Source organism: Gouania willdenowi, chromosome 9 (assembly GCF_900634775.1).
Source record: "Gouania willdenowi chromosome 9, fGouWil2.1, whole genome shotgun sequence".
Classification (NCBI taxonomy): Eukaryota; Metazoa; Chordata; class Actinopteri; order Blenniiformes; family Gobiesocidae; genus Gouania; species Gouania willdenowi.
In genome coordinates, this window is record NC_041052.1 from 2740013 (window position 1) to 2763240 (window position 23228).

Sequence of the window (23228 nt, forward strand, 5' to 3'; positions counted from 1 at the left end):
GTGTGTGAGAAAGAGGGAAAGACAGGACGCAGCAGGGGAGGAATGCAGTCATGGCTGTAAATTGGGTGTGAAAACAGCTCTGCTCACTGACCTCAGGCCTGACCTCGACACTCGGCCTCTCCTGGTGCTTAATGCTTCCACGCTTTCTACTTTTCTCTCTCTCTCTCTGTGTGTGTGTGTGTGTGTGTGTTGGAAAAGCACGCTTTAGAAATGTGATAACAGATATCTGAGTGTGCGCTGATAGGTGGAAGTGAGTAGCAGAGTTTACACTGGTCTAAACGAACAGGTCAAGAGGATTATCTCTAAATATTAGCCGCCCTCTTCCTCTCTCCGCCCTTCGTCTGTCGTTCTTCTCCGTCCTTTCTCTTCTTTTCCGTCGTCCTCCTCTAATGCACACAGCACCTGTTGCATGTCTGAATTTCACCAACTTTACAGAAAGAAAAATGATGATGTAAAACACAGAAGATTTGATCCTGATAAACCAGACTTTAAACTTACAGATTTCATCAAAATGTTCACTTTTAAAACCGATTCCTTATGTATATATTTATTTCTATTTGTTCCAGCTCTTGCAAATTAATTTAAAATAACAAACTGTTTGTGTTGTTTTAATTTTTTTATTTTGGGTTTCATGTTGTCCTCATATTATTATTATTTTGTCATTTTGTCACGTTTTTCAGTTGCATATCTGAATTTGACTAACTTTACAGAAAACAAGCTGATTTTATACGTGTGCAGATTATTTATTTACAGAAGGAGAGAAAAAACTTCATCTTAAACTTAAATTGTTGACTTTTAAAGTCAAAATAATACTTGGAACCGAATCCTTGACGTGTTTTTATGTATTTTTATTTAACGTAACTTTTAAAATGTTATTAAAAAAATCCAACTGTCTGCATTTTGTTTGAAATTATTAATTTTCTGTCTCCTGTAAGTACAGCAACTATTTATTTATTTTTTTTTTTAATTTTGCATTCACATTTTTCATTTTTCCACTCATGCCTGAGATATATACGGAAGCCCGTTTCCGCCACTAAAGTGAGTAAAGTCATAATTATGAGATACAGCGTATTTGGAGCAGTCTACCAACACTGATCATTTCCATTCCTAATTATACTTTGAATAATAATTCATTCAAAACACATATTTCGGCTGTTTATTCAGTTCTTAGAATTCAACACATGGTGCGTAGTGTTGAAAATAGTGGAAGTACATAATAACATAATAATGTATCTTAATTGCATAAATTATTCTGTCACATTCTTGTATTTTTCTTAATTTCAACTTTACATAAAACAATAATTTTCTCATAATTATGACTTGCAATAGTGTGTTTTTATTTTTATTTTTTAGGAGCAGAAATGAGAGTCCATGAAAAGTTAAAACCAGACTTGAACAGAAAAAAAAGAGAGAAAGGACAGAAAAACAGACACTACATTTCTACCTTTCTATTTAAAAATATTTTGATTCTGAATTTCTTGGAAAAATTACACAAGTATTCATACATTTTCCTACTTATTTGTGGTTGTTAAATAAACTTTAAAAAAATAAACTTGTACATTTATTTTGAAAGTCCTGCACATTGTTACTCAGACTCTTCATGTTTCCTCTTGTTGGAGGTTTCCCGCCTAGAATTTAGGCACGCGGCTTGTTTTCTAAGGTTTCATAAATCAATCTAAGCGGAAAATTTGTCTGATTCATAAATCGATGACAGACACAAGCTCGGACTCTGACTTTAGTGCTGCTTCTGTGGGGATTCGAACCCATGAGTGTGGTCACACTCTGCTCCTCAACCTGTGCGGAAGTCAATAATTAATGAGAAAAAGTAAAAGAACTAAAAAGTGACATTTAAATGAATCGTTATTTAGAAAAGTAACTGCATCATAACATGTTTAATCTTCCAAAAGCAATGATTTTGAGTTGAAAAGGAGTCAGTCCGCTCTGCGTCACAGCCCCTGCCCTGCCCTGCACACCTTGCTCCAGTCCCCTGTCGCCCTCTTTCTTTCTTTCTTTCTTTCTTTCTTTTTACCTTTTCTATAATTGAATTAGCTCAGCTTTTTAAGCCCATGGTGGGGGGCGGGGCTTCTCTCCGAGTCCCCGCCCCTTCAAATAACTCCAAACCAATGGGAGCGCGCTGGCTGCGCCGTAGCCAAACCCACTCCCTCTCAGTCAGTCCGCGTCTGGAGCCCGTGACCGTCCGTGCCCGCGTCTGCGCTGCGCTGCTCTGCTCACCTTCTGTGCGCGTCCCGGTGTTTTATAGCCTCACACTCACCGGGGGAGAGGAGGACTGTGTGTGTGCACGCCACGCCACGCCACGCCACGCACATGGGAGAGCGCGTCGCCGCACCATGATGAGGCTTATATATGAGGAGGACACTTTGGAGATGAGGACATAAACAAGGAGACACGAGGCGGCGAGAAAACGCAAAAGGCGACGTTTGCGTGTGTGTGTCGGACACGGAACATCATCATCATCACCATCATCATCATCATCATACATGGAGACGGAGAGAAACGGCAGCAGCAGCGCGTTTTAAGTGCGTTTTAAATGCGTTTTAATGCTGGAAAGGAGAGAAAAACGGCTCGTCATTTTTTTCCTCATCCACTGGCTTCAAAAGTTGTGCTGAAGATCATGGGTTTGATGTGTTTGTGAGGTTATTGGACTCATGAGAAGCTCCTGCTCTGGGTTTGGACTGAAGACGCAGAGTTTGAGAGCCTGTTGTGCCGCTGAGCTCTGATGGGCTCCGCGCTGCGTTTAGAACCTCACATTATTCACTAAAAACCATCTTCTTTTCTCAAAGGACACTTTCTGTTCGGAACCAACACTGCGAACACTGTGAACAAGTGTCACCGAAAGCCCGCGTGTCTGATGTTGGTGTGAGAACCCACACCATCACCTGTCCCGGTACCAAACCAAACCCAACCAAGAGGAATACGTGCCCCCAACTCGTGCTGTAGTGATGCTGCAGATGGAAATGGTCCTTTTCATGTGCCTGGCGCTGCTGATGTGTGTCTTTAGTCAGGAGCCCAGCTCCAAAGTGGTCGCGGACCGCTACGCCGTCTTCTGGAACCGGACCAACACCAAGTAAGTGTCCGCGCGCCCTACGGGCCCGGGTCGGGCTGTCTGAGGCCAGGCTGGGCCAATGTGGTGTCCGCAGTGAGGGCAGGGCGCCAGTGTGTGTGAGTGTGTGTGTGTGTGTGTGTGTGTGTGAGAGAGATACGTGGCCACCGCCGCGCGTCCCCCGGACCAGCAGCACCATCAGCAGTGCGTAAAAACGTCTTGGAGACGATGTTTGTGGTTAATTATGTGAAGTTCCCTGAACTCTCAATCTTACCAAAATTATTTATATATATATAATACATAGTTTTTACATGTGAAACAAGACAGAAAAAGACATAAATCCAGACACAAAGTATTGATAATAATAAATATACTAATTCTAATCCAGAGTTGATCCTAAACACAATCTTTTTTTAAACCCAACACAAAGACACTAAGACTCTTAAACTATTCATTTCCTTTTTTATGTTTTATTTTTTCTGTCATCAATTCATTGGAACTGTCGACAAAAGTCACTCTTTTATTGTATTTTCTGAATCAAAAATGTAATTTTAAACCTCACACTAAGACTAAACTATTCAAATGTAGATTTTTTAGGTCAATTCATTGGAACTGTCGACAAAAGTAACTCATTTATTATCTATTCTGTTTTAAACTAATGGTGAGTTAAAAATGAATCAAAAAGCGTATTTTTAACCTCATACAAAGACTGTTTAATATTCATATTTAGGTTTTTCTGCCATTAATTCATCGTAACTGTCAACAAAAGTAACTTGTGTTAAGTTTAAACCCCACACGAACTATTCATATTTAGTTTTTCTGTCATCAATTCATTATTTCTGATTATAAAAGTAACGTATCTAGTGTATTTTCTGTTTTAATGGTCGGTGAGTTTTTTTTTTATTATAATAAATCAAAAAGCTTTTAATCTTAAAGCTTTTCAGGGTGAACAGTCTTTAAAATTCAGCGCACATTGCAATATGATACTACGACTTGTAATTTTTTATTTTTATTTTACCAGAAAGTTCCACACGTTTTGAATTTGTCCAACATTTTTAATGCTTTTATGACAGAAAACAAAACTATTTTGAGTTTTTCCTGCTCTTAAACACGAGTTTTTTGTACAGAAAACAAACTCAACAATTTAAGAGATTATTTTATTTAAACACTGCCGAATATATTTGAAAAAGTTTTATTGTTTTATTTTTTGCACTTAGCGTATATAGTAAACTAACCTCTTTACAACCGTAAACAGTAAAAGTGTGGGAAAAGCACATTATTGTGTTATAATATTAAACCTATTTTTGATTCCAGCTGGTAATTTAAAAAAGTTTCTTTCAAAATGAAGAGAAACTTTCTTACTTTAAATGTTTCACATCCAGTTTGAGTTGATGTGATTGGATAATAGACAAGTTAGAATAAAACTTTTAATTTATTCTGTTACACTTTTCTAAAGCTCTTTTTCATTATTCTCCAAGCTTGGATTCCATCTCGCTGCACTTTGTACATAATGTGTTATATATATATATATTTCACAGCGGAGCTTTTAATAAGTCCCAACGTTCCTGCTCTGGTTCACTAAAAGGTCTGAGTGTCGACACAACTTAGCATTTCTGCTAAATACAAGAAAAACTAAAGGCTTCGGCTCTGAGTCATTGTGGCACAATTTGTTTCACAATTATTTACGTCCAATTTAAAGTTTCATAAAGCATGGATTTATTGCTTCAAACAACTGGAGGTGCAAACTGGGGTTGGGGGGCAGGGGCGGGGGCCGCGGGGCCACGGTAGCGGCTGTAGATCACTGGTCTGATACCAGGGACCATGACTTCTGCTGCGGTCGTGGAGTTTATTTACGCTTGGTTTTCTTTTCTCAACCAAAGGCGACACACACACACACACACACACACACACACACACACACACACACACACACACAGTTTTTCAGCTGGATCTTGATTCTTTTCTTTTTCAATGGACTCAACAACACAAGGTCTTTAGGACTCGACCCGGCCCCCGTTAACCTGCTCTGATACCTTCCAGATGTGGTGACACGATTTCTCAAAAGTCAGCGCAGGTAAAAAAAAGTAAAATTACAGCTAATCTACATCTGACACGCAAACACAGAAAGAAGTAGAGTAAGTGAAAGGTGATGTAGAGTTGATGGCGTTAAATAGAACCAATGGATAGTTTCCCTCGTCTCGTCTGTTTCTGAACGTCTTTAACGTGCCTGAGGAAAGGAAACAGGTTTTCCTGCTCTACTCTAACTTTAACTCTAACTCTACTTTAACTCTAACTCTACTTTAACTCTACTCTAGTGACTCTAAATAGAGTTGGTTTGACTCTCACCCTGCGGGGCTCAGGCACCGAGCCAAAGAAGTGAAACCACATCACAAAAACGTCTTCTATCTATCAATGTGTCGGTTAATAAATGTAAAACAGTCTCAGTTCATCTCCCTAAAGCCTTTCTAAAGTAAACGCCCAAACACATGATCATAGTTCCACATTATCCTTGTGTATCTCTCTTTTGGGGAGTTACATTTTGTATATTTGTCTCTCATTTTGTGTGTTTTTTTTTTTTTTAAACATTTTCTGGCTTTTTTCTAGTCATTATGTGTGTTTTTTGTTGTAGTAATGTGTGGCTTTGTAGTAACTGTGTATTTAAGTTATAATTGTGTATTTTCGGTGTCTCTTTGCTAATTTAAATCCTCATATTGTATATTTTTTCTGTCATTTTGTGTATTTTGTTGTTGTTTTGCATATTTTTTGTTGAATTGTATATTTTTCTGTCATTTTGTTTTCTTTGTTATTTTCTGAATTTTTTTTTGCGGTCATTAATTGTGTTTTTAATTTTGTGTATTTTCGGAGTGTGTTTGCTAATTTATATTGTCGTTTTGTTATGTTGTGTATTGTTTTGTTGAATTGTATATTTTTTCCATCATTTTGTATATTTTTGTTGTCACTAAATATTTTGATACAGTTTTTGAGGAACACTTTTCCTCTTTATAGAGACATATTTAATCTCTATATTTACGATAGCGGTGCAGTTTTTTTTGGCAGCTTCTATTTTCTTTGCTCACTCAGGATGAAATGTATTTTCAGTTTGTTTTTTTTCACAGTCGTGTGTTTTTTGTTGTAGTAATGCGTGATTTTTGAATTAACTTTGTATATTTTTCTGTAATTTTGTGTATTTTGTTGTCAATGTGTGTTTTTGTTGTAGTTTTGCATATTTCTTTTGTTGAATTGTGGATTTTTCTGTCATTTTGTGTATTTTTTTTGGTAATTCTGTATATTTGTCTCTCATTTTGTACTTGTTTGTTGTTATTTTCTGGCTTGTTTTTGCAGTTATTATGTGTTTTTAATTTTGTTGTCATTTTGTGTTTGTTTTGGAGTTGTTTGATAATTTACATTGTCATTTAATATATATATATTCTGTCATTTTGTGTATTTTTTGTTGTAGCAACGTGTGGTTTTGTTGTAAAATTGTCTATTTTTGGAGTCATTTTGCATATTTTCTTGTTGAATTATATATTTTTCTGTCATTTTGTCTATTATAATCTTAAGAAGAGAAGCCACATCATATTGAGCAAAGATGGCAAATATTTTCTATCTATCGACGTGTTAATAAATGGAAACATCTGTCACACTTTGTTGTTTTAAAGTCTGAGTTTAGCGTCTCCCTAAAGCGTTCCCAACGTGAAAACGCCCAAACACACAAACAAACCCTTTCCAAGCTCGAGGCCCATTTCTGGTCAGTTGTAAATTATCTGCATGAATTTGTCACATTTCTCCTTTTTTTTTTTTTTTTTTTTTGCAGGGAAGTTTAATTTGAAAACCATGTTGCACCAACAATTTACTTTTATTTTTGGACAATCTAGCACTTATTTGGGTCGTGTCCCCGTTTTGATTCCACACATTTCTAGCGACAGCAATGACATTTTTTTTTTTTTTGTGTCTAGAATTAGTTTTTGATCATGTTTAATAAAGTGTATTAAAGGATTAGTGACAAGTTGTGCCAGTTCATCTGTATCTGAATATGTATCTGAAGTCGTTTTGTAGAGTTTTCTTCTTTCATTTTGTGGAAATTAATTAGAAACCCATCAAATACAATTAAAGGATACAAACGTACAGTCAAAGTTTAAAAAGCTGCAACACGAGCGCTGCTGGTGGTTTGTGAGTTAACGCACAGATATTTTTATTACAGCGGGGCCACAAAGATGTGGTTGTATGTGATGCGAGGGTCACGTTGTCAACATTTATGTGAATATTTAGAATAATGACCAATCTGAGCATTAATACACGACAGAAAATTAGGTTTCTGCTGTTTTTTGTCGTCGTTTTTCTTTCATTTTTATGTGCGTTTTGTGTTTTTGTATTTATTGTTCTCTCATTTTGTGTTTTTTATTTTCTTGTCATTTTATGTATTTCTGGAGTCAGTTTGCTCATGAATATTTTCAGTTTGTACATTTCTTTCGTCATTTTGTATCATTTTGTTGTATCAATGTGTGGTTTGGGTGTAACTTTGTGTATTTTTGTCGTCATACTACATATTTGTCTCTGTATATTTGTTTTGTCGTTATTTTTGTTGTGGTTTTGGAGTCATTTTGTGCATATTGCCATAGTTTGGTGAGCTTGAAACTTTGACACGATTGTGTGAAGTTAAAGGATATACTTTAATAGAAAAATAGAAACTATTAAATGTTCATGTGTTTAGTTTGAGACTCGTACTGTTTGATGAAATCAGAAACTCTAAATTTTAAACTTTTAAGGCGGGAAAATAATTCTTTTTTTTAATTTTTTGTTTTGTTGATTTCCAGTTTTGTGTTGACATTTTACCAGTTTCAATGATCGTTTTGTGCGTGTGTACTATTATTATAGTGACACTGCTGTGTGTGTGTGTGTGTGTGTGTGTGTCATGACTCGGTCGGAGTCTGACGGGAGTTTCCTGGTGTGTCTTTGGCTTCTCTCCACTGTCGTGTGTCATAACTGCAGCATGAAGCATGAAACCTGCTAACCGCCTAATTACACAGAATAGCACCTTTGTTTTCACTGTAATCTTCCTCCCAGCGTCTCGTCTCGTTTTAACACTTTTAAGACACACACACACACACACACACAAAAGCACAGAAAAGGTTTTCACATGTTTCCAAAAGTAAAATTTGAACTTGTCTTTTCTCTAAATCACCTTCAGCGTGTGATTAACGTCACATTAAATAACCGTCTCTAACTGTTTATGGAAATATAACATCCTGGAATTCGAGGGGAATCCCACGGGAAACAAGATTTGTTTGTTTTTTGTCATGTATGATTTTGTGCTTTTTTGTTGTTATTTTCTGGAGGTTTTTTTTTTAGTTATCGAGCGTGTTTTTAATTTTGTGGTCATTTTGTGTATTTTCGTTGTGGTAATGTGTGGTTTTGGAGTAACTTTGTGTATTTTGGGAGTCGGTTTGCTCATCGAGATTGTCGTTTTGTGTGTTTTTGCTGTCATAATGTGTGGTTTTTGTTGTAATATTGTGTATTTTTTTGTTGAATTGTAATTTTTTGTGAATTTGCGTTGTAATTTTGTGTGTTTTTGCTGTCAATTTGTATATTTGTCTCATTTTGTGCTTTTTGTTTCTTGTTCTGTGGCTTTTTTTTTTTTTTACAGTCATTAAGTGTGTTTCTAATTTTGTTGTCATTATCTGTGGTTTTGTTGTCATATTGCGTATTTTTTGGTGTCATTTTGCACATTTTTATTGTTGAAATATAGATTTTTCTGAAATTTTGTGTGTTTTTGTTGTAGTAATGTGTGGTTTTGGAGTAACTTTGTGTATTTTTCTTGTCATTCTAAATATTTGTCTCTATATTTGTTTGTCGTTATTTTTTGTATTTTTTTTTGGAGTCAAGTTTTTCATTAAAAACTTGTATAAAGTTTTATTTTAGGAAACATTTATCTCAATGTTGCCATCTGTATTTGTTAGTGAGCTTTTATTTTGGCGGACTAATCCAGAAAAGACGTACACTTACTTTCTTTTCCAGCCTAGATCTATTTTTTTATATTTTTTCCCATCCCTCTTCCATATTCCGTCTTTCCTTCGTTCTCTCAGATCTGGAAATGAATGAATACAATTAGATATTTTCACAGTTCCTTCACGGGCTGATGGTAGAGGGAGTTGCTCACGCACGCACACACACACACACACACACACACACAGAGGTCACAGCGTTCCAGAGGGAAAACCCGAGAAGAAAAGTTAGCGTGTGAATGACAAAACCAAGCAGTAGCTACTAGGATTCTTCTCCTTGATCTTCAGGATGTTATATTTGCATAAACAGTTAGACACGCTTATTTAATGTGACGCTAATCACACGCTGAAGGTGATTTAGAGAAAAGTCAAGTTAAACTTTTACTTTTGGAAATAAATGAAAGTGTTTTAATGTGGTTTTATGGCTTCTGTGCTTTTGTGTGTGTGTGTGTGTGTGTGTGTGTGTGCGTGTGTGCGTGTGTGCGTGTGTGTGTGTTTGTGAGATTGTGTGACTATTGGGAACAAATAGACAGCTACACAAATATAAATATAAGTTTCCTTTATACAAGTTTTCAACGAAAAACTCAAACTCCAAGAAAATCCAGAAAATGACGACAAACTAAATATTCATAATGACAAGAAAAATACAAAAAGTTACTCCAAAACCACACATTATGATATGAAAAATACACAAAATGACAACAAAATTAAAAATACGCCTAATGAATGTAAAAATACCAACAAACACAAAATGAGAAACAAATCTACAGAATGACAGCAAACAAACACAAACAAATATATGTAATTCAACAATAGAAATATGCAAAATGACTACACAACATGAACATGACAACAAAACCTCACATTATGACAACAAAATACACAAAATGACAGATTAAATGTACAAAACGACAATATAAATTAGCATACAGACTCCAAAAATACATAAAATGACAACAAAATTTCACGAAATGGCAGAAAAATATACACTTCAACAACAAAATACACAAAATAATGAAAAAAATATTGAAAACGACAATATAATAAACTAACCGACTCTAAAAATACATAGTTACTCCAAAACCACACAATATGACAACAAAATACACAAAATTAAAAACACACTTAATGACTGTAAAAAAAAAAAAAAAAGCCAGAAAATTACAAAAAAGCACAAAATGAGAAACAAACATACAAAAATACACAAAGAAATCTTGTTTTCCTTGGGATTTCCCTTGAAGTTCAGGATGTTATATTATATATTAACATATACAGTTAGACACGCTTATTTAATGTGACGCTAATCACACGCTGAAGGTGATTTAGAGAAAAGTCAAGTTAAACTTTTTCTTGTGTGTGTGTGTGTGTGTGTGTGTGTGTGTGTGTGTGTGTGTGTTATGACTATCATTTCTTTATGTTTGCTGTCAATAAAGACAGAATAATTACAACTTTCTCTTTTGTTTCAGCCCCTAAAACAAATTAAAAAAGAAATTAATGAAGCCCAACATAACACACAAAACAACAGTAAAATGCACAAAATGTCAACAAAAGTACACAAAGTAACAAACAAAAACAAAAAAAATACAGTACACTAAATAGTCACAAAATTACTATAAAAACATATACAAAAATACTAGACACACAAAAGGCCAATGAAATTACACAAAACAACAGCAAAATACACAAAATGTCAGCAAAAGTACACAAAGTATCAACAGAAACACAAAAAGATTAAAAATGATACAAAAAAATGATTCATAAAACACACAAAAAGACAGAAAAAGTTGCAGTAAACAACCATTTAAACACACAAAAGGACTTCAAAGATGCACAAATAACCAGCGAAATTACACAAAACAACAGAAAAATACAGAAGGACTTGAAAAACACCACAAATACAACTAAAAATGGAGAAAATGAATTATTGAACATTTTGGTTCTTACTTTTTCTGCTTATTTTTCATAAAAACTGAATTCCTGTGACGTTGATTTGCAACCCAGTTTTGTTCTGTTGTGTTTTACTTCCTCCGTTGCTTCTTCTTTAATTAATACTCGCTAATAATGAAGAGTTTTTCATTGAAAACAGGAGAAATAAACTGTGCTGCAGGTACAGAGACTTAAAGAGACAGAAAATAAGAAGAATGATGGAAAACTTAAAGCTTCAGCGATTATTGGTAATGAGACGATGAGTCCGGCCGGCTGGAGCCAATGCTCGCTGTGGGCTTTGGCTCAGCAGCTGTTCCTCAGTGTGTGTGTGTGTGTGTTGGACATGACCCTGGTGGAGGTGTGTGTGTGTGTGTGGACAGAAGCAGTGCTGTAGCCGGGGGTGTCTGCTGCTGCTGTTCAGCCTCTATCGTCTCAGATATGTTAATCCTGTCCAAGAACTGGACAAAAAGTACTGCATTCCACAGTAGTGTGTGCGCGTGTGTGTGTGTGAGAGTTTTAATTTTAAGTTCACATACTTGTTGAATATTTTTCCTCTTTATAGAAACAAATGTAATGTGGATGTATAATAGCGGTGCAGTTGTGTCGTTGTATCCGTTGTCACGGTTTGTCACGTACTGAGATTGATTATGAGCCCGCCCACTACTTTGTTACTTCCGCTGTGAGTTTTGTTACTTCTGAACGAGCAGAGATTGAAAATTCAATTTTAAAGTTTGTATTTTTTTTTTTTTATCTTGTCTGCACATGCTGTCAAAGGTCAACACTACAAGAAGTGCAATCATTATGAGACATGTTTTGTTATTGCAATGAAATAAATTGATTTATTTTATTGCTTAATTGTGACCATCACCAGCCCTCCCTAAGGAAGGGTAAGAAATCTTTTATTATAGGAAGAATATAAAAAGGGAGAGCAGTGTTACACCTAGGTGGAGGGGGAGGGGGAAGGGAGCAGGGAGGAGAGACTCAAGGTAGGAAATAGAAGGGGAAGAATAGATTATTTTACAGTGAGGGTGAGATGTGAAGTTGTAGAACAAGCCAGTATAGTGATCAGTGTGAAGCTTAGCTATAATGGTGGTGGCTGTGGACAGGGGGAATGAGTGAGTGGTAGTACCTAAAGCAGGTATTTGGGCCAGTGCATCGTAGACCAGTACATGTGCAAAAACCGCTACCGCAAACCCAGGAACTGCCCCGGACCCGCAGATGCAGCCAGGCCAGCAGAAAGAGCGGGGGGCCAAGGAACCCCAGGCCACCCCCCCACGGCCGAGCAGCCCCCAGACGCCCCCGGGAGAGAGAGAAAAAAAAAAGTTTTATAATTTATTCTATGCATTTTTTACAATAATAAGCTGTTGTGTTTATAGAAATGTGATCATGACAATCATATTTTTTAATTTACATTGGTCGATTTTTGTATTGATGGTCGACTGATGTGATGTTTTAAGCATTAAAAAAAAAACCCAGTACAGTAATCTGTGTATGGCTAATCCAGTACGGGTACATCTCAGTACGTAGCAGTCACGTATTAAGATTGTAGAGAATCTCAGTACGGAGGTAAACTCAGACCGTGACACTGGGAGTTGAAAATTGTCAAATACATTGTAAACGTAGGAGTTATTATTATTATTTGTCGTGGAACTCCTCCTATTCTATTAATGTAGCACTAATGACACGTATGTCATCTCATAAGAACAATGTCAACGATGTGCAGTCGACCTTTTTTGGAGCCAAAACGTCAAGGTCAAGGTTGCGTCAAGTGTCAAAAACCAAAATTTTCTCTACGAATATTTATCGTTCAAGTTTGATTCTTATATTTATGAAAAGCTCATCTCAAGTGGAATATTTTATTTATTTGGACCAAAGCTGTACGACCTACCAGTAAAAATATTGGTAGGGGTCAAAGTTCATGATGTCACCAAAAAAAAATAAAAAATCCTATATCTTGGCCACACATTGAGATGCAGTGCTCAGACTGGTACCATTGAACAACATTTCCTTTCAGTGTCAGGCCTTGACCTTGCCTTGCCAATACAGGTCTGGCCTAATTTTGTGTATTTTTAATTGTCATTTTGTGTTTTTCTGTATGTCTTTTGGAGTCATTAGTTGTCATTTTGGATATTTTTTAACATTTTTTTATTGAGTTATATATTTTTTCTCTCATGTTGTGTATTTTTTATTTGGTTTTTGTACATTTTTCTTATTTCATGTGGTTTTGTTGTCATAACGTGTGTTTTTGGAGTCTGTTTGCTTATTTATATCGTTGTTTTGTATATTTTTTGTCATATTTTGTATATTGTTGTTGTCATTCTGTATATTTGTCTCTCATTTTGTGTTATTTTCTGTTTCCTATTTAATTTTGTTGTCATTTTATGTATTTTTGGGAGTCATTTTGCATATTTTTTGTTGAATTGTATATTTTGATACACAGATTTGAAGGAGTATCTTTCTTCTTTATAGAGATATATTTAATGTATAACAGTGGTGCAGTTTGTGGCAGCTTGTGTTTTCTTTTCCTCGCTCAGTGAGAAATATATTTTCAGGTTTTTGTTTCCAGAGAAAAGCCTCCAAGGTCAGACTGAGGGTTTAGAGCGTGTGATCCGTCTTTAACCCATACGTTGTTACATTCTTATGGTTGGACTCTAAAACCATCAATTATTTATTCACCAGCTTTTCCAACAGCATCATGTGATCCACGGCTTGTTTTCTGTCATAAACGTAATAAACAGGATTTATTTGTTTGCCTTTAAACTATTTGTTATTTTTTAAGGATTGTTCTTTAGCTTCAATACTTTAATGTTTTAAAAACTAAAATAAAAACTAGATACGGATCTAAACTGAAAACTCCAAAAATGAATAAAATTACAGTTTTTATTCTAAACAAAAAGTAAAGCAAGAAAATAAATATGCATGAAAACAAGTATACAGAATTTACAGTAAAAAAGCTACAAAGCAAGAGCACTGTTGGTTTTTTGTGACTTTTATTGCAAAAAAAATGTGATTGTATCTGATCTGAGGGTCACATCATTAACATTTATGTCAGCATTAGAATAATGAAGAATGTGAGCATTAATACAAGTCAGAAAACAAGGTTTTTGTCATAATTTTGTTTGGTTTTCTTTCATTTTGTGCTTTTGGAGCTATTCAGCACATTTTTTAAATTTTTGTTGTTATTTTATAAATTTGTCTCTCACTTTGTGTGTTTTTATTTTTTTCTGGATTTCCTTTGGAATTATTTTGTGTATTTTCGGAATCGGTTTGCTAATTTATATTGTCGTTTAGGAGTATATTAATTTTTGTTAATTTGTGTATATCTTTGTTGTCATTTGGAGTCATTTTGCACAATTTTTGTTTAATTGTCAGTTTTGTCATTTGGTGTATTTTTGGAGTCAGTTTGCTAATTTATTTAGTTGTTTTGTAATTTTCTTCTATTATGTTGTGTATTTTTGTTGTTACAACGTGTAGTTTTGTTTTGTATATTGTTGGAGTCAGTTTGCATATTTCTGTTGTTGAATTGTATATTTTGTGTGACTGTTGTCATGTTATGTATTTTTGGAGTAATTTTGTGTTTTTTTTGTCGTCATTCTAAATATTTGTCTCTCTATATTTGTTTGTCATTATTTTCTGGATTTCTAGTTTTTATTTTGTTGTCATGTTTTAGTCATTTTTGCATAGTTTTATTGTATATTTTTCTGTTAGTTTGTGTGTTTTTCTTGTCGTTCTAAATATTTGTCTCTGCGTTTTTATTTTGTGGTTATTTTCTGGATTTTTTGGAAGTCAAGTTTGTATTTTGTGGGTGATTTTTGGCTTATTATCTTTGTGGGCCACACAAATTGACACTGAGGGCTACTCGTGGCCCCCGGGCCGCCAGTTGCTTATGCTGTGTTAACGAATCCTGCTTTCACGTATCAAATGTTCCTGAAAATGGCTACGTTATCCATCCTCAGGTTGTGTGTTTGTCTGTAAGATGGAGGGAGGTCCATCAGCAGCTGTTACTGTTATATTCAGTCGGCCGTTCTAGTGCCTGACCAGAAAGGGGCGCTACACTGAGAGGACCCCTAACCACCCCCTGTGGGCCTGGACGCTGTATTTATTCACTGTTTCTGCTTTGATTCAATCACTATTTATTTTCACTGTCACATTACATTAACCTAATAATAATAAACACAAATAGAGAAAAACGGCCGATGATTCTTTGGTTATTTTTGTTTGGACGCGTTTCACAATTCAACTGGAAAATGGAACCGGAAGTTCAGAGACAGTTTGGTTGAAGACAGACACATTTTCCAGCGTTCCTTTCATGGTCGGCTGGATTTGGACTTAATGTTGCCCTTTTCTTTTTTAAACTTTGGTGTGTGTGTGCGTGTGTGTGCGTGTGTGTGTTTGGTGGGGGGGGGGGTGTGTGTTTTTGACTGGATGTTTTTCTAGCTGGGGCAGCCCAGAGAAGCCCCACATCTGTGAATAAAGAGCTAATTGACGGGTTGGAGCTGCTTGTAAATGACTCATGAGCTAATTTGTCTTTTCAGACACACATGGAAACACACAGTGGGATTGAACCAGTGTGTGTTCTGCTTTCCCATTACAGTTAACTCAGTGTAATGTTTAGATTTACACATTTTGAATCAACTATAGCTGTTATTTTAGGCTTTTTTTATAGTCATCTTTTAAAAAACACATAAATATGTTTTTTGTCTTTAGATGTGTTTTAATTGTTTTCATTCTGTTTATTTGTCTTGTTTTGTGTTTGTTTTTATTTTCTGCAGTCGTTAGGTGTGTTTTTAATTTTTCTGTAAGTTTGTGTATTTTTGGAGTCAGTTTGCTGATTTATATTGTCGTTTTGTATAATTTCTTCTGTCACTGTGTATTTTTGTTGTCATAAAGTGTGATTTTCTTGTCATTTTGTGTATTTTTGGAGTCGGTTTGCAAATGTATTCTGTTTTGTTTAGTTTTTTTCTGTCATTTCGTGTATTTTCATTGTAGGAATGTGTGGTTTTGGAGTAACTTTTTGTATTTTTGTTGTAATTTTATGTATTTTTGGAGTCGGTTTGCTACTTTAAATATTTTGTATATTTTCTTCTGTCACTGTGTATTTTTGTGATTGTCAATGTCAGTTTGCATATTTTTATTGTTGAATTATATATTTTTCCACACATTTTGTGTATTTTGTTTTGTTTTTCTGGTCATTAAATAGTTAAAAAAAAAAAAACTACATTATATTTGTCTTTATGTGTGTTATTATGTTAAGTTTCTGCAATGATTGACAGTTCAAACAAAGCTGCTCACATTGTCCTCCAGGTTCAGACAATAAAAAAACCAAGCTAGCAACATTAGCTTGTCTGAATCAACAGTAGAATAAAAGGCTCCGCCCCCCTTCGATCCCTGAGCCGTAGAGCTGGGGCTGTGAAGCTGAAAGGCGGCCATTGTTCTCACTGGGACTGAAGGCAACGCTCACGTCTTGGACGGAATGATGGGGATAAAAACAGAAAAGCAGGTCAAAGGAAAAGTGAGAGGGAGGATATTGTTAATGAAACACAGAAGGGAAGTAGCTCAGCTGTAGTTTCTAACAAAAAAAGAAAAGTGAGGAGAGGTGTCAGACATTTATCAGCAATGGCTGCATTTACATGAGAGCTTGAATTCATTCCTCTTTAATTCAGGATAAAAATAAAAAGGGCCATTCCAAATTAAACTTAAATCCAAAGTAAGAAGCTGGTTTATTCTGATTTTAATTCCAAACTGAATAATTCTTCAATCTTGTAAACCATATGTCAAACTCGAGGCCGGCGGGCCAGGTTCGGTCCACCAGAGCATCTGGTCCGGCCCACTGGAAGATATTGTGTAAAGCAAATCATACAGAAAAAAACAGGACTTTTTGTAAATGATCATATAAGTTGTACATTAAGCACAATGGTGTGCTACATTATTTACAGTAATATTAATTTTTTTCAAAAACCTGGAAATGGTCTTGCAAATTATCCCACAGATTTCTGGAAAATTATATCGTAAATTTCCAGGAAATTTGTTGCAAAGTAAAGGAATTTTCACCAATTACTTAACATTCTGAATTTTGTTTGATTTTTTGCTTTTTTTCCTTCACAAAAACATAGAAAAAATGTCTGTTTGGTTGATTTGTTGGGTGTTCTCTCTGTTGGTTGGTTGGTTGGTTGGTTGGTTGGTTGGTTGGTTGGTTGGTTGAGTGTTCTGTTTGTTTTTTTGGTTGGTTGATTGGCTGGGTGGGTGTTCTGTTTGTTTGTTGGTTGGTCGGTTGGTTGGTTGGTTGGTTGGTTGGTTGGTTGGGTGAGTGTTCTGTCTGTTGGTTGGTTGGGTGGTTGGGTGTTTGGTTCGCTGGGTGTTCTGTTTGTTGGTTGGTCGGTTGGTTGGTTGGGTGATTGGGTGTTTGGTTCGCTGGGTGTTCTGTTTGTTGGTTGCTTAGTTGGTGGGTTGGTTCTCAGGGGAGACAGACTGGGGGTCTTCACCTATAGATTGTCTGTGTGGTTTTGTGTTCAGTGACACTGGGGCTGTTATTTCTACTGAGAGGATTAGAGCTGCTCAGGTTTAGACCTCTGCTTTGTTTCCTCTGACACTGAAGACACACACACACACACACACACACACACACACACACACACACACACACACACACACACACACACACACACTCATAGTGACGAGCATTGTGATTGGTTAAGACAGGATAAAAAGTTCCCGTTCCAAAACGTTTTAAATCTGCTGCCAAGAGTTTGTACGATGAGAATAAATTCCTCCTGTTTGATGGAATGGTAAAAAGTACAAGGCCATAAAAAGATGAACTTCTTTTCTTCTCAGTGAATAATGTGGTTAAAAACACTTCAAGACATTTAATTCTGAACAAATGTCTTTATAATTGTCTCAGAGACAGAATGATGTTAACACACACACACACACACACACACACACACACACACACACACACACACACACACACACACACAATAAAGAATGGATCATAGTTTTAGCTCGAGATCAGTTGGAGGTATTTATTTATTTATTTATTCTACGTATTTTTAATCTTAACTAGAAAAATGATCCAAGCCACACTTTGGTAACTGCTGGCCCAGGGGCCACATGTGGCCCTCAGTCTAATATGTACAAAGTAAATGACTCAAAATGAAAACACACAAAATGACAGTAAAATATGCAAAAAACCTGAAAAATATGTACTGTATGACCCCCCCCCCCCAGCAAAAATGCACAAAATGACAGAAAAGTATACAAAAAACTCACCAAAAATGTAACAAAATGACTCCAAAAATGATGAAACGCACAATATGACTGAAGACTCACAAAACAACGAAAATATACGGAATGACAGTCTACAAAATTACTCCCAAAACACACAAGATGAGTACAAATGAATAATTTAAAAATATACAATTTTATTTAACAAATTAAAGTAACAACAAATGGCTTCCTAAAACATTCAAAAAACAACAATAACACACAGCATAGGGATGGAAAATATTGGGAATGACTAAAAAATATTTTTAAAAAAACCCAACCACCAATGATGCACGAAATGACTCCAAAAAGACACAAAACAAGAAATAAATCATTGAAAATGATCAAAATCACACAAATTGTCTCCAAAAACAACAAAAAGACCCCAAAATGACTCCTAACACACAAAACAAAAAAAATAATTCAATACAAAATGACTCTAAAAACACATAAAACAACAACAAAAACACACCATCCCTTTGCCATTTCCTGTATTAATGCTCTGATTGGTCATTCTGTTCTAAATGCTGACTTGAATGTTGATCATGTGACCCTCAGATCTGAGATAATCACATTTTTCGTGGCCCCGCTGTGATAAATGTTGCTCGTGTCTGGTTTAAACTCAGCAGTTACCAAATGATATTTCAGTCTTTAAAACAGAACAAACCGACTTGTTTCTTTAGCGTTTGTGGCGATCCTCGCTCCTGTTGTTTTTGGGTTTTATTGACGTACGTCTGTGGGTGTTTTTTGTGGATATCTGGAGCCAAACATGGACACACATAGACAGAAATATTCTGACTTGTATGCCACGTGCTGTTTATCTTCTGTTTGTCATTCCTCCAGTGAGAGACTGTACTACTCACTGCTCTTTTCCCCCCTGAAGTGAAAACGATTGATCCCGGGAATGTGCGATAAATCCCATCTTCACCCTTTTCGTCTCATCTGAGCCCTGCTTTACTCCCGACATTATCCACACATAACCGTCTATGACATTCCTACATTACCACCACCAAACGCACACACCACACATCCATGAGTACCACTCTGGGTTTTAGAAGAGCCACTTCATTTTGCTTTAGTGAGCTTCAACTTGCAGGAGATGCTATTTATTCAGCGTGTTTACTTTCTTCCCTTTAAATCGGTGACCAGTGAGCCCTAAAGTGCAGCAGCCTTTGAACCGCGGCCTATCCCATGACTGCAGCCCAGGGTATTAACCCAGAGCCACTGAGAGGCTTAAAAAGCCATCAGCTCATTGTCCGCAGACACAAAAAGCCCCTTCCTCTAAAATCCCCCCCTACCCTCTCTTTTCCTTTCCTTCTTCCCTCCTTTTCTTAAGAATGCCTGGAGCTGGCCTCTGCTGGCATTCATATTAATCAGTTTTAAGGGTCTAATGAGATAAGTGAGACTTAAAGGGAGTCCCCAAAGTGGCCTAAGCCCTCCAGATAAACACAGGTGATGAGTGCTGCCTATGGCTACATCCTTAGAAGTGGCTTTTTCCTTCTTCTTTTTTTTATTATTCCAAAGCACAGTCATGCATAGAAACGCTTTTGATGTTCCTAATCCAGCTGTTCACCCCGGAGAACCAAAACATCCCAAAACCAGCCAAAGAGAGTGTGACGGACAATCATCGTTTAGCCTCAAACATCCCAGAGAGGAAGAATTTGTTCTCTTGGTTTTTTTTTTGTTTTTTTGACATCAAAGTGTTTCTGCAGTACATCCCTGTGTTCCATTTAATATCCTTGTTTCATTCCCTAATTTGGTTTATTTACTGACATATTAAAATCATTCCAAAAGTACTTAATTCCAAAAGTAGGTTTATTCTTGTAAAATATTGTGTTTTTCTAGCTTTAGATCTCATTAAGTCTTCAGTAGCGCAGAGATGATTGGTTCGTTTTACTATTGCAGTCTCTGTGTTATAATGGACTCTAAAGCCAGACTGAAAGCTCACGTATACATTGTTTCTATGTAGATGCTCTCATAGTTGACCTGCAGTGATTTTTTCTGTCAAGAATTTTTGAAACAAAAGGACGGTTGGATATTGGTCTGTAACTACAGCTGTTTTATAAAAGCCTGTGGCACGTAACGCCTTGTTTTTCAAATTCAAGCTTTGCCAAAGTATGTGACCCGGAAATGTACTCTCATCCGACGCTAGCGGCTATGCTAACGGCAGTTCGGTAGGACCAGATCGCTGCTTCTAACTGTGCATCCGAAACGTGTCCTTTTCGCTTTAGCTGGTGTTGAACACAGAACCTCCTCATGGACATTAGGAGGATTTAGAGACTCCTAAGTGTTTCAAAGCTAAAGATATCTCTGAATGTGTAACGCTTCACTTCCAGGTCACGTACTTTGGTAAATCAGTAATGGAGAAAATGAATAAAGGTGTTTTTTGTTTTCTGTACCAAAGCAAAAGAACTTGAATTTAAAAAACAAGGCGTTTTTGTTTTTTATTTTGGTTTTGGAAACAAATATCAAATAATTAGTGTTTTTTTTGTTTTTCATGTTTTTGTTACATAATGGAAAACGAATGAACGAATGATACACTGATTGGAAAGGTCTGCTCCGCCCGAGTCCGAATATGTGCATCCCTCTTTGGTAGTGTCAGAACTGCGAAAAACAAAATTGCGGCGCAAAAAAAGTGCTCATTTCATGAAAAATGTGGCACCAGCGGACGCGTTTTATTCCCCCCGAGTCTGAATATGTGGTTTGTTTTCAGCTAGGGGCCGAATTGCGCCCCCCGCTGGCGGCCGCGGACGTTTGGTGTGCTTCAGCAGCAGGGTCGGGTTTATGCTAATGAGAGCTCCATTACGTAACGCGGCTATGATTTCTGACCCGCCCATTAAATCCTGAACACAGACATTTGAAACACAGTTAAATTCTAAATGGTTGAATGGCTTTTTCCATGTTTTAAGGAATATATTTATGACCTATTTAATGTGTTTAGAAGAAAATGGCTGAATTTGTTTTACACGGACTTTAAACAGTAGAGTTGGGATCACATCTAAAAGACAGATTGTCGGTTTAGAAGCACTAACTATTGACTTCTGTCCTTTTTACTTAATCACGGTCAAGGGTTTTGGTTGGATATTGGTCTATAATTGGACGAATGGCTTGATGCAAGGCAAGGCTTTTTAAGGAGAGCTTTAATTACAGCTGTCGTAAAAGCTTGTGGCGCGTAACCTGTTACTAGAGATGTTTGATCATTTTGATGTTTTTAATCCAGCTGTTCAGCTCAGAGAACCAAAACATCCCCAAAAGCAGCCAAAGAGAGTGTGACGGACAATCGTTGTTTTGCAGAGGTGAAAGTATCTGATCACAAGTACTCACGTTACTGTAATTGAGTAGCTTTTATGGGTACTTTTTTGAGTATATTCCTAAATCAGTAATTTTGCTTTTACTTAAGTACTTTTTAAAAGAAGTAAAGTAATGTGTTACATTTCTACATCCAACCATTATATATTTATTGTTTTAAAATGATCAACAGACATTGCGAAACTACAAAAAATGACCAGACGACAATCAAATGCATTACATCATAGCTGACCAATCAGATTAAACTTAATGCACGGCGCCAAAACAGCATTAAATGTTAAAACTTTTATTTTATACAGATGCCTTTGTGGAAAATAAATTAAGTACCAGTTGTGCAAGATTTCATGTATCCATGGGAACCGTGGCAAGAAACATGGGAGGTGAAAGTAACTAGTATCTTTTACTGTGAGTACTATTTAATTGAGCTACTTTTACTTGTACTTGAGTATTTTATGTGTGAGTACTAGGATACACTAGGATACATCAGTAGTTTTTACACCTCTGTTGTTTTGCCTCAAAGACCCTGTAGAGGAAGAAGTTGTTTGGGTTACTTTTAGTTAGTTCTAACATCAAAGTGCTTCTGCAGTAAATCCCTGTATTGTTTTAATACACACACACACACACACACACGTGCATGTGCGTGCCCTCTGGTGCAGCAGTCGGTCGGTTTCCTCCCGCGTTCTTTCCTTTTCTTTCTCGTGTCTTGACACCACCTTCGTCCTCCTTCCTGTTTCTGCCATCAGAGCTTCTCTAACTGAAGCGTATTGTCCTTATTTCACGGCGTCCTGTCGAGTGCGACCCAGCAGGCCGTCTGTCGGCGTCGGGCTCCGCATCGTGGCTGCAGCGTTTGACTGACAGTCACCTGCGCTCTTCTTTGGGCTTCCTCCTGTTTTTTGGTCTGTTTTTGTTTTCTTTTAATCTGTTTAAGCCCTGACCCCCTCCCACTTTGTACTTAAGATCTCAACTCCTGCAAGGAAATACAGTGTGTGTGTGGGTGTGTGTGTGTGGGTGTGGGTGTGTGTCCAAGTGTACTCGTCTTTTGAAAGTGAAAATCAGGAGATAAAATAGTGATCAATGTGGTAAACAAATGTAATTTTTTAGTGTTAAAAATGTGAGATGTTAAATTGCATTAATTAGACAACAGTGATTAAAACTGGCTCAGCAAGCATACCCGACTTAATCCGTTAATCTTTTAATCTGTCAGTAGTAGACTACTGGAAGTTGTGCACAGACAACTTCTGCACAAAAAATAATTAATGAAAAAAAATTATGAAAATGACTGAATGTATCATTAGTGATTATATTAATATTTTTCCTCAGAAACAAAAAAAAAATGTAATACTTAACGTACTGTGTGCAAAGCTGAGGTCGTCGAATTTTTAGTTTCTACCTGCTGTTGTGCTTCTTACGACTGAAGGAATTAAAGCGTGCGGCGCGAACAGAAGCACAAACAGGAAGTGGCCTTTTTACACGTTTTAAAAAGAAGCTTTTGATTTTGGAATGTCCTCATTATCGTCAGCATTTTTTCTATTATCGTCAGCAATTTGTTTCAATTTTTCCCAAATTCAATTTTATTTCTATTTTTTTGCGATTCCCTAATTAGATTTATTTACTGACAGACTAAATATGGTTTCTTTAGGTTAATTCTTGTCAAGTATTGTGTTTTT

The 23228-nt window shown here is 36.3% G+C and overlaps 1 protein-coding gene across 2 annotated transcripts in view; it reads left to right on the top strand.

The window, feature by feature from the left end:
• The first annotated feature begins 2960 nt into the window (after window positions 1–2960).
• Window positions 2961–23228, top strand: part of efna5b (ephrin-A5b) — a 140863-nt gene continuing 120595 nt past the window's right edge. For both annotated transcript variants that reach the window (XM_028458691.1, XM_028458692.1), the window contains exon 1: window positions 2961–3085. In XM_028458691.1, the coding sequence (XP_028314492.1) occupies window positions 2961–3085 (125 nt within the window). The remainder of the gene's footprint in view (window positions 3086–23228) is intronic.